This window comes from Streptopelia decaocto (genome assembly GCF_964273445.1).
Source record: "Streptopelia decaocto genome assembly, chromosome: Z".
Lineage (NCBI taxonomy): Eukaryota > Metazoa > Chordata > Aves > Columbiformes > Columbidae > Streptopelia > Streptopelia decaocto.
The window spans coordinates 32020355-32034317 of record NC_138657.1 but is presented as its reverse complement, the minus strand read 5'-3'; the positions used below and the strand labels follow the sequence as shown (position 1 = coordinate 32034317).

At 36.1% G+C, this 13963-nt stretch overlaps 1 protein-coding gene across 3 annotated transcripts in view; it reads right to left on the bottom strand.

The window, feature by feature from the left end:
• The window catches only part of LRRC2 (leucine rich repeat containing 2), a 71174-nt gene that overhangs the window by 51569 nt on the left and 5642 nt on the right, over positions 1-13963 (bottom strand). For 2 of the 3 annotated variants that reach the window (XM_082075881.1, XM_082075883.1), the window contains exons 2-3: positions 10608-10781; positions 9361-9506 (exon numbers count right to left, since the gene is read on the bottom strand). In XM_082075881.1, the coding sequence (XP_081932007.1) occupies positions 9361-9485 (125 nt within the window). In that variant the 5' untranslated portion in view covers positions 9486-9506; positions 10608-10781. The remainder of the gene's footprint in view (positions 1-9360; positions 9507-10607; positions 10782-13963) is intronic. The other variant, XM_082075882.1, reaches the window with a different exon arrangement.

Below are 13963 nucleotides of genomic sequence, written 5' to 3'. Positions count from 1 at the left end.
TTATACTAAAATAAGACTCTGCAGAGCCCTTTGCATCATAAATCCCATCTCACGCTTTGAATGCTAGATTCTTGTGCTACCTGAAATTCATTTATGTGATCTCCACACTCTGGCAGAAGTTTTAAGCTAAATGCTGGAAGAAAACTGACAGGTGAAGGGCACAAAGTTCAGGATAATATGCCCCCTAGAGAAAGTCAAAGATAGCATGTCCTAGAAAGAGAAGCAGATGGAAGTTCGTAAAGTTCAAGTATGAAATAACAAAACCTGTACACATATTCCAAGCTAACCATGGGATTTTCTCTAAAATACTAAGATGTTAAAAAAATGGCACATGGAACAGAATGTCTGGGTTTAAGTCATGTACAAGAAATCAGTTACCAACATAGGCACAGCAAGCATCTTTCAGACTTGATGAAAATAAGTAATTTTTGGACACTCATAGCAAGGTATGAGACAGAAACTGCGGGACAGAGCATGGTAATAGAAATTTGATAGTGTAGATTAGAAGTCATACTTGATTCGATGCTATCAAAATAAACCTTTAGAAATCAAACCTGCATGCCTAAATAGGAAAGGTAAAACAAAGACAACTATAAACCGCCCAGCACAAATTGTGGCATGTACTGAAACCTCTGGGGATGTTAAACAGTTGAAAGCAGAGAGTACAGCAACAGCAGGAGACTTCAGCACATTGACACTGTGCACACAATGTACACTTTTGGAAGCCTGGCATGATAGTTAAGCAGAGCAGCTGGCCTGAGAGACCACAAGAGGACGAGGTTCAGTTTCAAGGAGCAGCACACTATGTGTGGGTCATCAGAGAACTACAGAAAGTCCTTTCTGTAACAGTGACCACAATGTACTCCCATGAAACATCTTTATAAAAAGAAAATAAGGAAAAACATCTTCTACAAATATTTCAGAAGATGAAGTACATACAATAGTGAAGTTTTTTAAAAGTGCAACTCACTGGGTAAAGTACTGGCAAACTACATGAAAACAGCACGAACTCCAAGTACATTCTAACAAAGCCACTGTAAGGATCTCTTCCTCTCCTCATTTCCAAAAATAGAAAAAATAAAAAAAAAAAAAGAAAAAACAAACAAACAAACAAAAAAACCAAAAAAAACCATTTAGGTTCAAATGGAGAAATGAGAAGGTAGTATAATCTCTGACAAATTAGATGTAAAAGCACAAAATAAACAAGTCAAGTCACTTACTGCAAGTTTACAAATGAATAGTGAAAGGATTTCTAGCATTTATCAAGATATGAAATAACAGTGAAAGAATAGTTAAAGAAATTATTGAGATCTGCAAAAAAATTACTCATCCTTGGCTTCAGTTTTCATTAGAGAGATCAGTATGCTCTTTACAAGTAGACATCTAGTGGACTTTCTGATATTTAAAGTGTCAATAGAGGAGGCTCAGAATAAAAATAACATATATTTGAAGTAAATCTCCTGGTTTCTCTCAGTGTCTAATTTTGGACTGCTATATACCACAGTGAGCTGTGATACATAAATGAGTTGTGAAGAAAAAAGACAGGACAGATAGAAAACGTGTCCAACAACATGTTCAGCTCAGAGACTCCCTGGAGGGGTACTGAGGATGATAGTACAGTCCAGACAGAGTCCACCAGCAACCCACCGCATCTCAAAATCTTTCTGTAGCTACTTGATTTAACGAAGACAAGAAAGTAGCTTAGAGAAGAGACAGCTCTTTAGCCCATATTGTGATCCTTCAACATGCTGCATCTGATACTTCTGGTTACAGATGGAGAGACACCCAAGTATTTGATTGTACTAAGCAGCCCTACCAAAGGGTAACCCCTCCAGCTGTAATCTGGAAGTGTTCGGATGACAGAATTTTCCATACCAGCAGACATGCAAACTAAAACACCTCTTTCAGATGCTTTGACACATGAGCCAAGTAAATTTTTGTGTTGATCTTGCTTATTCAATCTGTCATTTGAATGCCATAGACCACCAGCACAAGAGAGGGCAGACAATGCAGTAGCAAGAGATCACTAGGAAAAGCTATGAAATAACATTTTCATATACTATAAAAAAAATTAAATAAGCCAAAATCACCTACTAAACTTCTTCTAAAAACTTGCCTACCAGTGAGCATAGCTAATTATCTACAAAAGCTCTGTATTACTGTGAGACATGGGTAGGAGGTGAAGTGGGCAGGAGCAAGGAAAATAAAAAAAAAAAAAAATTTGAATCCCCAAGGAAGAGAGCAACAAAAGGATCTGAATCATTAAATGTCAGGAATTAAAAAGGACCAAAACTCTGGCATTCTTTTTTTCTAAAATATTCTAAATAATCCTAGTTTTACTTAACACCACTGTACTGCAGTTTCTCATAGATTCCTCCAGTCCTGTACTTACAGCTTTTCTGTCCCTCTGTGAAGCTTAATTCTGCATTACTACCCTCTCATTTCCGTGGAATTCCTTCATTTTCTACCAAAGCAATAAATGTTTGATCTCACTGCATAATTCAGTGCACTGAAAAAGCTTGCCCCTAAGATGCTTTTTTTATATTCATCACTCTTTACTCATGTACAAAAAATGTCTTGTTCCTCGCAGTATAAATTCTAGGAACATTAGAAACTTAACAAAGAGAAATAAGAGGTCAAAAAGTCTAACTCTCAATAAAAAGCAAGGCACTGTGCTGCTTTATTACACCTCAGTGCTGACTGTGTCAGGTAGACCCCAGGAATACAAGAGCAGAGAGCTCAGATCTAACATTTTACTCTCTCACAACAAGGAAGAGGGAAGACTGCAAGAAGGGAGCTACATTAAAGAAGAAAGAATAAACTGACCTCTGACACTTTAGTGATAACATGTACAAAACACAAATCTCAGGAGGTCATAACACATTGTTAGGATAACATAACATAAGATAACAAATAACATAACATAACCATGTAACAAAAACCTCCATTTACCAAATCAATCAGGTAAATATTGACATCAGAAGAAAGATAGGCATTAAAAATTAAACTTTGTTGGGAATTCAACATGGATATCACGCAGTGATGTGAAAATCCTGTGGTAAATTTCTTTTTTACTCATATATTAAATGGTCACAACATGCTCTCCTAAGCTTTTAAAGAATGTCCACTTACAGTCACTATGTACTATGAACGAGCACATTTTGAACAGATGGAAAGTGAATTAATAATGGAGCAACAAACGTGCATAATTTTGTACAGTACATCTCAGAAGAAAAATGTAATATATCCCAAGGGCAGCAGGTCTAACAATTTACAACCCCTACTTCTACCCTTGGGGTACACACTAACTAAATGAATCAATATGAGCATTCCTGGCCTGGAGGTGTGACTCACATCAACCCAGTGTGTGTCATTAAGTAAAGATTGCAAAGTTGTAATATGCAGGTTACAGCTGAGATCAAACCAAAAGGATTTATTCAGCTATGTGGTTGTCACTCAGCTCTGTCATAGGCAAAAAATTGACATGATGATACTTCTTAAAGGATCTTTATGAAAATAAAGATGACTTTAAGTTCTTCCTTTGGTGACAATCCTCAAATAAAATAGTTACCACCATGCTTGTTACATCTGGAGGCTATTGCATAAGCCTTCAGGAAAGGCATCTAAACCAGTGTAGCAAACAGAAAAAAAAGTCCACAGAAATAAAATAAGCCTTTAAATACACTAATATACTTTTAGAGAAATAAAATTTCTGGTCTTGACACTTTAAAGGCTCCTGATATTCCAGGAACACATTTTCACATATGACCAAAAAAAAAGAGTTGATTGTAAAATCACAGCCTTCCTGAGGTTTGTCTTTTTGTTGCTATTCAGAAACAAAATAGTTTGATCTTCCTCTAGAGCTTGATCAAACATTTGCAGTCAGATTAAAGAAACAACTACCATTTGCAATATTCAAGAAGTAGGTTTTAGTCAGGTCAAGCCTAGTTTAAGTGGGAGTATGAATGAAAAAAAAAAAAGAAAAAAAGGCTTTTTTCTGGCCATAGAACCCAGAAGAGATCCAAGGTTCCAACTTGACTAACTATTCCAGTATTTCAAATTAATTTTTTAAAGGCTGATTGCATGCTGTTTATGTTTGTCAAAAAAAAAAAAAAAAAAATTATGTTTCATAACTTTATATCTGTAACACAAAAACACACTTGTCACTAAAGCAGACTGTAAATTATGTAGAGGAAAGGTTAATTCTGGCAACCTATTTCCCAATAGGTGTTTGGTTTCCAGTAAGTTTTCAGGACAATGTATTGCAGATATGAAAAAGGATCAGCAGGGAAATGGAATATTCAAGTATTTACATTTTGATTAGTGCTCAACACTTCTTCAGGTAATTATTCCACAAATATTACTTCACTGTTGGAGTACATCTGCAGCAAAGATATTTAACAACATAAAATTATAATTTTTATTATAAATATTTTCTTTTGAGAATATGGGAGTTCTTTCTTTGGCATTTTAGAGTCTCCAACAAAATCTCAAATCTAATAAACCTGATGCAAAGAATTACTGTGGAATAAATTAAATTATTGGACCCTTCAAAGGAGTCACCAGCTCGAAAAACAAAAAGTTTGCATTAGTAAGGGTTCCAAAGCCATCCCAGTAAATAAGGAGTAGCTGTGTTTCTTTGAATGGTTCTTCCTTCTACAGCTACCCACTGCTCAATGTCTGATTAGCAGGTCTCTTCTTAGGTAGAGAAACGAAGTTTCATTAGATGGCACTGTTTCCTCTACATCAGGATGGAAGAAGTAACCAGCACAATACATGGTGACATCAGTTTTGCCCTCCTGGGTGATGTTTAAGTCAGAATCACAAACCATACAGGAACATTAAATAATCCTATGGAATTTTTATCAGAGCAGTACAGTTAAACTGGAGCTTAGCCCAGACTAATATTCCTGATAGACAAGTAACATTTGCTTCAGATTCAATTGAATTGATTTAATTTCAGTCTCTTTGCCAGGCTCTTCCATGGGTTGTAAAGGATTGTGACTGAACAGCAGCTTTTATCTTTCAACGCATCTGCGTGCATTATATTGGATGCAAGGTCTGTATGCACAAGTGCCCAAGAACAGTGGGAAATAAGCTCAGTGGTTATTATTGCTGCAGATATACTCCCAACTTTTGCTTATAATCTGTGTTTAGGGCTAAGGACTCACAGCTTGAGATTTGGTCTTGCTTAGAAAAATTTCTGAATTGGATATTGAATGGGAAGATACAGATAAACATCTCAAATAAAATCTTAGTTCAGGTACAAATAGAGTTATAACACAAGTTTGGCAGAAAGATAGAGACAAAACTATTTTATTAAACAAACACATAACCTCTCAGGGAAAAAAAGTCACTGTCTGCCTGTGGAGTGAAAGATTTCTTTTTACTTTTAACATTCAGGAAGTGCACAGCTCAGAAAAATAATGCATGCACACTTAGCTGGCCAGACCTTGAGAGGAAATTTTTGGAGAAGAGACACACAAGGAGAGATGGCTGAACAAACTGTTATCTTTTCTGCGTGTTTCATTGGTGGACAGAAAAGGCTGTGCCATTTCACAGCAAAGATTTAGATAGCTAATCTGGGCAAACAGCTCTGGCATTTCCTCACTTGAATGCTTAATTTGCCAGCCTTCAATTTTTACAATACTTAGTTTTCACACAGAAGACAAACCTGTTGTAATCCTTAAAAAACAAACAAACAAAAAAAACTAACTGTAAGCTTTCATTCTCATTTCCTTTCCAAAAAGAAAAAAAAAAAAAAAAAAAGACAAGTAGAAAGGAAAAATTAACGAGGAAAATCATCATACCACATCAAGTTAGTCTTACTGCATTCAGGATTTCAGGGGACAATATAAGATTGCTCTCCACTAACAGTATCTAGAAGATGAAATATACAACAGTGCTATAAACACAAACTTCTTTCTATAATATGGTCTTTCATAAACAAGTAGATAACCATGGAACAGTGCACATTTTTTGTAACAGTTCGTGTTTTATATCCTATGAGAGATTTAGAAAGGGTTTGTCTGATGGTATTAAGGGTATGAAGTAAAATGAAATTACTCCTGCACAACACTGTACTATTTATTTTTCTTTTATATTCAGTTGCTGGTTTATATGTTCCCCCTAGAAGCAGAGGTTCCTTAAACTGTTGTACTTGTACTGTCCCACAAAAGGGAAAACAGAGGACTGATTTAACTCCAACCAAAGTGATCTGATACCAGTAACTCAGAGAGACAGATATGAGACTCTCACAATATTCTCAGTAGACTGTTCTTCAGAATAAGTTTTCACTAGCCAGCTGCTTAAGCCTCTGTTCTAGACCTGTAAATTCCCCAAATCTTTACAAGACCTCACCATTAATGCAAACACAGTTCAAGCTTTGCATTTATTTGTGAGGTTTTCCTCTTAGAAATTCTTCAGTCAAAACAGAAATATATCTTACATGTGACTGCTTACTGACTCTGCATGAACTAAATTACCTTTCCCCAAGGCAAGCAAAGTTCCCTAGAGGTTAATTGGGAGGTTTTCCTCAAATAATAAATACTACATTTCTTTACATATTATCAGGTCATTTTACATAGCAACAAGACTGATAAGGAACTGCACAACCTCAAGGGTGTTAGTGGATTGTAACCTCTTGCAGAAAAAACAGATTTTCGTTTAAAAAAATAAAAAAGCAAAGCAGCCTCAGCAGACCAGATTCCAAACTCATCTGTTACGTGGGTATATTTGCAGAGAAACTCTATTAATTTCGGTCCTACTTGGGAATTCACTCTGACTGCTGCCAAAAGTAAATATCTAGAATCTTAAATGTTACAACTCAGTCCTCAATTTGGGAAACTGCTTTCTTTGAATGTCTTTTTGGAATTATAATTTAGGGTTAAAACCATTTCCAGAATACTTTCTTATTGTGGCTTGACAGTAAAGATTAGCATTGATTTCAATGCACCTACCCAGTAGTGGTCATATTTTGATCTCTGAGTAGTTTGAATCTACTAACACATGGAACTACCTGAAATAATGAAATATATTGCTACAGGAAAGCATAATTTCTATTAAATATTTAATTATAATTACAATTTTATCTATAATTTCAAGCTATCAATAAGCAAAATCTTGTCCTATTTTGCATCCAAACTTTGGAAGCACTGAAAAGCATCTAATAAGTAACTTGTGATCTGACCTTTAGGACCTAAAGGCCACTGTTCACTACATACCTTATGAAACAAGATTTTTATTTGAACTGACATTTTAATTTTACTATGAATATTTTTTGTGACTTTGCCATTATTCTATGAGGCCTGAAACAAAATAATGAACATGAACTTTTCCATTTATTTCAATGGGTGAAATTCTGATCAGTCATGTCAGGAAGCAAAGTTTGCTGTATTTCCTTCTTTTTTTCCAGGAGATCTAAAAGAAGGAGGATTAACTGGAAAACAATCTGATATCTGATTGCATGAAGAAAAGCAACAGAAAGAAATACCATATACAAATTACAAGCTAAAGAAAGAAAAACAAAAGTCATTTGTGAACGCTGAAATTGCACTTGAAACATACGTATCGTGTCTCAAAGTCCCTGTCCCCAGTTGGTGCAGGAAGATAACAGGATGACTTTGGACCTCATTAGTGGAAAGGAGCAGAAAAGGTGGTCAAGCTCCACTGTTTCTGATGGAGGGGTAGCTAGAGAGAGACAATACAGGCAGGAACGGTGGGGAGAGTATATGTTTTTTATGAAAAAGACAAGTAAGTAATGGGGCTTAATGTATCCTACTGACAAAACACATGGGAGCTAAAATTAGCTACCACATAAGGTTACCCTATTTCCCTCTTCCATACAGAAGCTCCCCATGCCTGACACCTCTGGTTTGCATACAAGTCAACTCAGATCTTCTACATCACAGAAAACCAAAAACCAAAGAAAACATGACAAGCAGATGTTGTCATTTAGATCCACGTTGGGAGTGCCCTTTCATCAGTTCTGAAAATGACTGTATGCACTGTTAGCAGCTACAGGTGTGGATTCCTAGTCATAATATTCTTTTTATGAAGAAGACTGCAATGGCAGCCCAAGAGCTACTAGCTGACATAGACAGCGGTAAAGTAGACATTTGTCTGTATTATCTGCATTAGAATTGCACAAAGCCACTTCTTAACATAGCATCCAGGGCAGAAATAAGGTTTGATGCAGTTTCATCCCAAATCTTTTCACCTGTAAGGGTAACACTCACAAGAGCAATTTTTTTCAGTCCTTCACTCATACCAAAAAGAAAGCTTGTTCTTGGTAGAGAATTTAATCTGAAGGACGAGCTTCATTTTTCTTTTATTTTTTTTTTTAATTTGTGTTAGGATTAAGGGGTTTAATGCAGGCTTTGGGTAAAGATGAGAGAACCAAGACTGCATCTATAGATGTTTTGAAGAGAAAGGTCTTGCAGAAAGGGCAGTCAGACTTTGTATAACATTACCCTGGTCTCCTCTTAGTCCAGCTACTCTGTTGTCAGGGTAGCTGCACTGGCAGTCATAATCTGTAAGCAATGGTCTCCTGTGACAGCCAGAACACCACACTTTCATGTGGTGTTCAATGCAATGATGCTCTTAAACACTGTTTAACCATGTGCATTTTATTTTAAAAACAGAAAGTGATTTTTATTGTTTTGTTCTCTTCTCAGAGGAGAAAAATTATAAGTCATATGTGTCCAACATTGCCAGTATAGTATAACATTTCACTGTCTCTAATGGGAATGAACACAAAGAAACCAAAATATTGCTTAAAGAAACCATACGTTAAATATTATAAAAACAATAACATGATTAGTGATGCAAGCATTATAATAAAAGCTCTCTTTAATATTTGAACAATAAAAACATCTTTTGATACTTCTTCTCTTCTGTGCTCTCTCTCCTATTCAGAAGTAATCATATATGTCCATTTATTTAATTCATTTAATTTCTTCTGTCAACTCAACAAAAAAAGACTTAAAGTATTTTTAGTGCTTAATTTTATGAACAGGTTTTCATTAATTCCATAGTAAAAAGCCACACTTTTATATATCATATAAGCAATAGAAAGGTATGAAATGTGTTATTTTTCTCTTCAAATTAAGTCTACACAGTAAACAATAAAATACATCATTAGTAAATCACAATCTACATAGGAAAGAGCAGGGACTAATGAAATATAAACACAGTTTGTGCAGAATTTCTCTTACAACCATGTGAAGAAAGGAGGTGAAAAATCACTGAAATCAAACCCAAAAAAGTAAAATGTCAATCATCTGATAATGCTTAGTATATGACATTAGTGGAAAATAATAATGGATTCAGTTAAAATGAACAGCAGAAAAGTTGGCTTACTTCTCCAATGAGCTTTTTTCTAATCTTTCTTTCTCTTTCCTCTGACGTTCTTTGTGCTTCTTAACTCGAGTTTCCCACAGTCCTCTTATGACAGAAAAGTCAAATATTATCACCTGATGCCCCATACTGTTGACATTAAGCTTCTCCTGCAAGAACAAGCCATCGTGAACACTTCAGGAGAGACATAATGAGCAAAATAAGGAACTAAATGATCAAGTTTCATTAAAATTATCTGCAGGGAAAAATCTGAAGTCGTAAGAAATATTAACATAGTATGCTTTCCATCTTACCTAATTTGTCTTAGGTTTTTGTGCTGGCCGTAATCAATGTAGCATACAACTGACTTCTATGTAAAATCTATGGCAACAGCCAAATGTTGAATTTTTTTTATTCCTTACCCTTTTTCCTTTCCAAGGCAAAGAAATACTAATTTGATTAAGTAAGACTGATGAAAATAACTTTAAAGACTTTGTATTTTTATAGTTTATGCAAGTAATATTAAAACAAGTAGTCCTGAAGACTCTATTCATTGTAAATCATGCAGAAGCACTTAATCTTAGGTTCTCATATTTTGATCTTTAGGCACCCAAGCTACCCTGTTCCACCAGAATTTGGGAATTTCCAGTGTTTGCATAAGTAAGTGCTTATCTGTGAAAGGCATTGAAAGACCAGCCCCCTAATATGCAGTGAAAATTTACCTAAGGCAGAGATAAGTTGAAGGGTTTGCGAACACATGGATGCCACTTATTAGTATGTCTAGAATTACTTTCCAACAATCAACAGCTTGGTATCAATGTATTAGGTCTTGTGCAGTTAAGAACTGAGCTGAGCCATACCCTAACTCGCCAAGCTTTCCATATTCCATTAAAACCACAGAAATTTCTTGCAGGAACTTCATCCCTACTGAAGCCTGTGACAAAGCTCTCACTCCCTTTAGTAGGCATGATGCTTCATTCTACCCAGTATGAACACTACCTTCCTTCTACTGGAGGGAAAAAAAAAAAAAAAAAAAAAAAAAAAAAAAAAAACCCACACAAAAAAAACACCCTCTAGTATCTTTAACAACCACAAGAGATGAAGACTTCAGATTTACATCTTGTGAAACACAGCGTGACTGGCAACGTGGTTTTCCTTACTAAACTCTAGCAACAGTTCGGTACCAAAAAAGGAAACAAATCACCTACTAAAATACTAATGCAAGTACAGATACAAATCTTGATAATATAGGTAAGACTGTACTCGCTTACTTGGAGTCACTGGTGAAGGTACAATCATCAAAATACATCGGTTTTCATGAAATGCAGCTAGGTTGTCTAGAGAGCACTTCTGTCATGCTTACTTTCTTTATAATACGGTTTGCTGAACCACTGGAAACAAGTCTTATAAAACAGAAGTTCAAAGCCTCTTAAAAGCAATTGTTTCTACCAAGATAAAAGCAGAGAAAAGGAAAATCAGTTATTTAAACTTCACTTGAGGTTTCATTAGATACTACATTTATGATAACATTCATAAGCTTAAAAAAAAAATAAAAAAAAATAAGAAGAAAACTTTGCTGGACCATCTGCTGATCATTTCAAAAGCAATCTGCCCCTTCCTTTACTGGGTGTTTTTGAGCTTGTATCTATTACTTTTTGCTCAGACTTTCCTGTGGTCATTTTTTCCAAGCTCTACTTTCTTCAACTAAGGTTATTTGTTTTCTGTCCTTCTGTTATAATACCAAGGAGGAAGGGGAATTTATTCACCTCTCTGTATTTTTCCCCTTGTAACTTCGTAACTGTCCCTTTTGTCTTTCACCCCCTTTCACCTGTACTTCTCTCTTCAATATGTAACACATAAAGGAATAATTTCTTCTGAGCCAGCAAAACAACCTCATGTCCCCTGGAAAATGCGCAGCACAGACTTAAAAAGATTATGCATAGGTACACCAAGATGAAAGGTTCGTATATGTCCACCTTATTTGTCACCTCAGTGAGAAATGTCCTTACAAATACCTCCAAGTACTGGCACAAAGACCAGTCAGAAACCAATATTTTTGTGTGACATAGTCTTCTGTATCTTAGAATGTTTATATAAACTGCTATCTTTTCTGTTCATAAAGCTGCTCTCATTGCTTATCTTTATGAGCACTAACAATCAGGCAAAAATAGTTCCCAACCTATCTGGAACCGACTGCTGACGACAGCTGAGTCAAAACCCCATTAATAGCAGTGTAATGAGAACGGTGACCTTATTCTCTGTAGAAAGGCTTATCTATAATCAGTTGCACCCTTCTAAAATGTATTCACTAATAATTTAGAGGAAACTCTTTACCGCATAAAATAAAACATTCTCCTCCACTGCCAAAATCAAGAAACCAGTGACAAGGACTTCTCCCGCACAGTAGCTGCAGACATCAGCAGTCACTGTGCAGGATCTAATTCATTTTAATAGACCAATTCATAGCAGTGAGTTTTGGTAGAAGGGCTATTGCAGGAGCTGACAGTGAAGTGGCAGCTGGACACTTGACCTCTGTTGAAACTAGATGGGCTTAATCAACACAAAGTCTGAATAAAATGTGAAAGTACTCTATTTCCTTGACTTGTTCTCCACCTTCCTGTCTCCCAGGTTAACTCATTTGTTCTTTATTGAGACACTGATTTATTAGACACTCAGGGTGGGAAAGTTTATGCAGCTTTTATCCACGTATTCAACTAGGCTGCAATGTGTCAGGGTTTTTCTTCAAGCAGAGGAGGAGCATTTGTGGGAGGTGAGAGTTGTCCATCATAAGTCCTCAGGACTAATTATTCAGAAGGAGCAAAGCCACAAATCCTGATCAGGTCATGGCATGGCTAAGGCTTTAGAAATATTTATCAGGGCAAACACGAAACTTTGTTGCTGTCTACAACTCCAAAAGGTCACCCAACTTTCACAGGGCTGTTGCTTTATCCCATGTTCTAGTCCAAAAAAATGGGCATGAAGCATCAAGCATGATGGCAGAATGTGTACTTCCAAAAGTTCAGATACAAGCATTTTCCTGATTATGAGATAGTGGGGAAAAAAAAAAAAATGGGCAAGCTGACAGAAACTAGATTTATCTGATCCTAAGAGTGGGTGTTACAGGATGCAAGAATGTGTGACAGAAGAAGCAAGTACCTGTAATAATTTCCATTTCTAGGAATACTGAAGGCTATACAAGTTCAAATTCACATACAGCAGTTGCTTTCTTCCAATCATCACATTAGGCCTGCACAAGAAAACCCAAAGCTATGGTTTATTACTCAGCTGGGAAGTTAACATTTGGGTAGAGAAATGCCTCATTATAGACTTCTTTCTAACTTCTTCCCTTCAGCTGGCATTCTGCACCTGTGTTCCCCCCATAGTTAGGCTCTTCACAGGTAATCATTATTAACATTCTACCCGTTATCAGAAATCACAAAAGCAGAGAGGCTGGAAAAGGCCTATAGAGGTCACCTAGTCCAGCTGTCCTGCTCAAAGCAGTCATATAGTTATTCACCCAAATCCACACATACTTCAGCCCCCTTCCTCTTCCAGTTTCCCCATCCTGTTGTAATTTAGCATTGCTCATTTCATACCCCATACTTACATGTGCTCATTAAGGACAAGGTTTGGTCATACTTGTGAGGATTACTCAACCCACTAATATGTCATTACATAAAAGACAAAAAACATAAACTATTTCTTACCCAAAAAATGGGTAACCTTGGTTTCATTAAGGACAAGTCCTGACCACAAAAGCAACCATCACCTGCATTGACGAGGCCCTGCTTCAAAACTGTGCTGAGTTTGTAGCTCAATGCTGTCTTCCTTGGGTAACATCTACATCTAAATTATGTTGTAGATCATCAGCACACCTTTCTTAGATGATGCATGGTTATACCATTCATTCAGTCTTACGAGTTATTAGTGAGATAGATCACCTAAGCAAGGCTCTTTGGTAACGTATGATAATGAAAGCACAGTGCTTTCCAAGGGAAAAGGGATTCAGGAACATAAAGAGAAAGCAAAGATGTCATTTACAAGAGGATCGCTTCTGGAGAAAATATTTCTATGTGTGTCTGTGGAAGCAAATAATCCTATCCCTAGCCATTTACACCTCCCAAGAAGTAATCTACAAGGCCTTAATCAACTTACTGGGGAGTCAGTCTGATTTCTTATCTTTAGAAAGATGGTTAGCCCAGGAAGAAAGCTGGCATGTTTCTTTTTTTAACGACTGCAAGGTTTTCCCTTCATAAGCAGCTACACATTATATTTAAGGCAATATTTTTCAGTAACATAGTTTAAGTAACTAATTTTAAAATAAAAAGTAGCTTTTTTGACACTAAGAATTTGCATTATTTGACAAAGTGATAATAGATTTTCTAATCAGAGGAAATTGTACTAATGGCAGAAGAAAGAAGTTTCACTTTGCTTCACTCTTTCCCTCTCTTTATAAGTTTCTTAAGAAAGGCAAGAAGAAAAAAATAACACTTCTGTTTGGAAAAAAGAAAAGATCCTTCTAATATCATGGTGTTTGCAACATCTTCTCTTCCTCAAATAGCAGGCTAGGTCATCTGCAACTTTGTTCCAATTCTCATCAACAAGGGTCTCACAAAAATGCTTATAA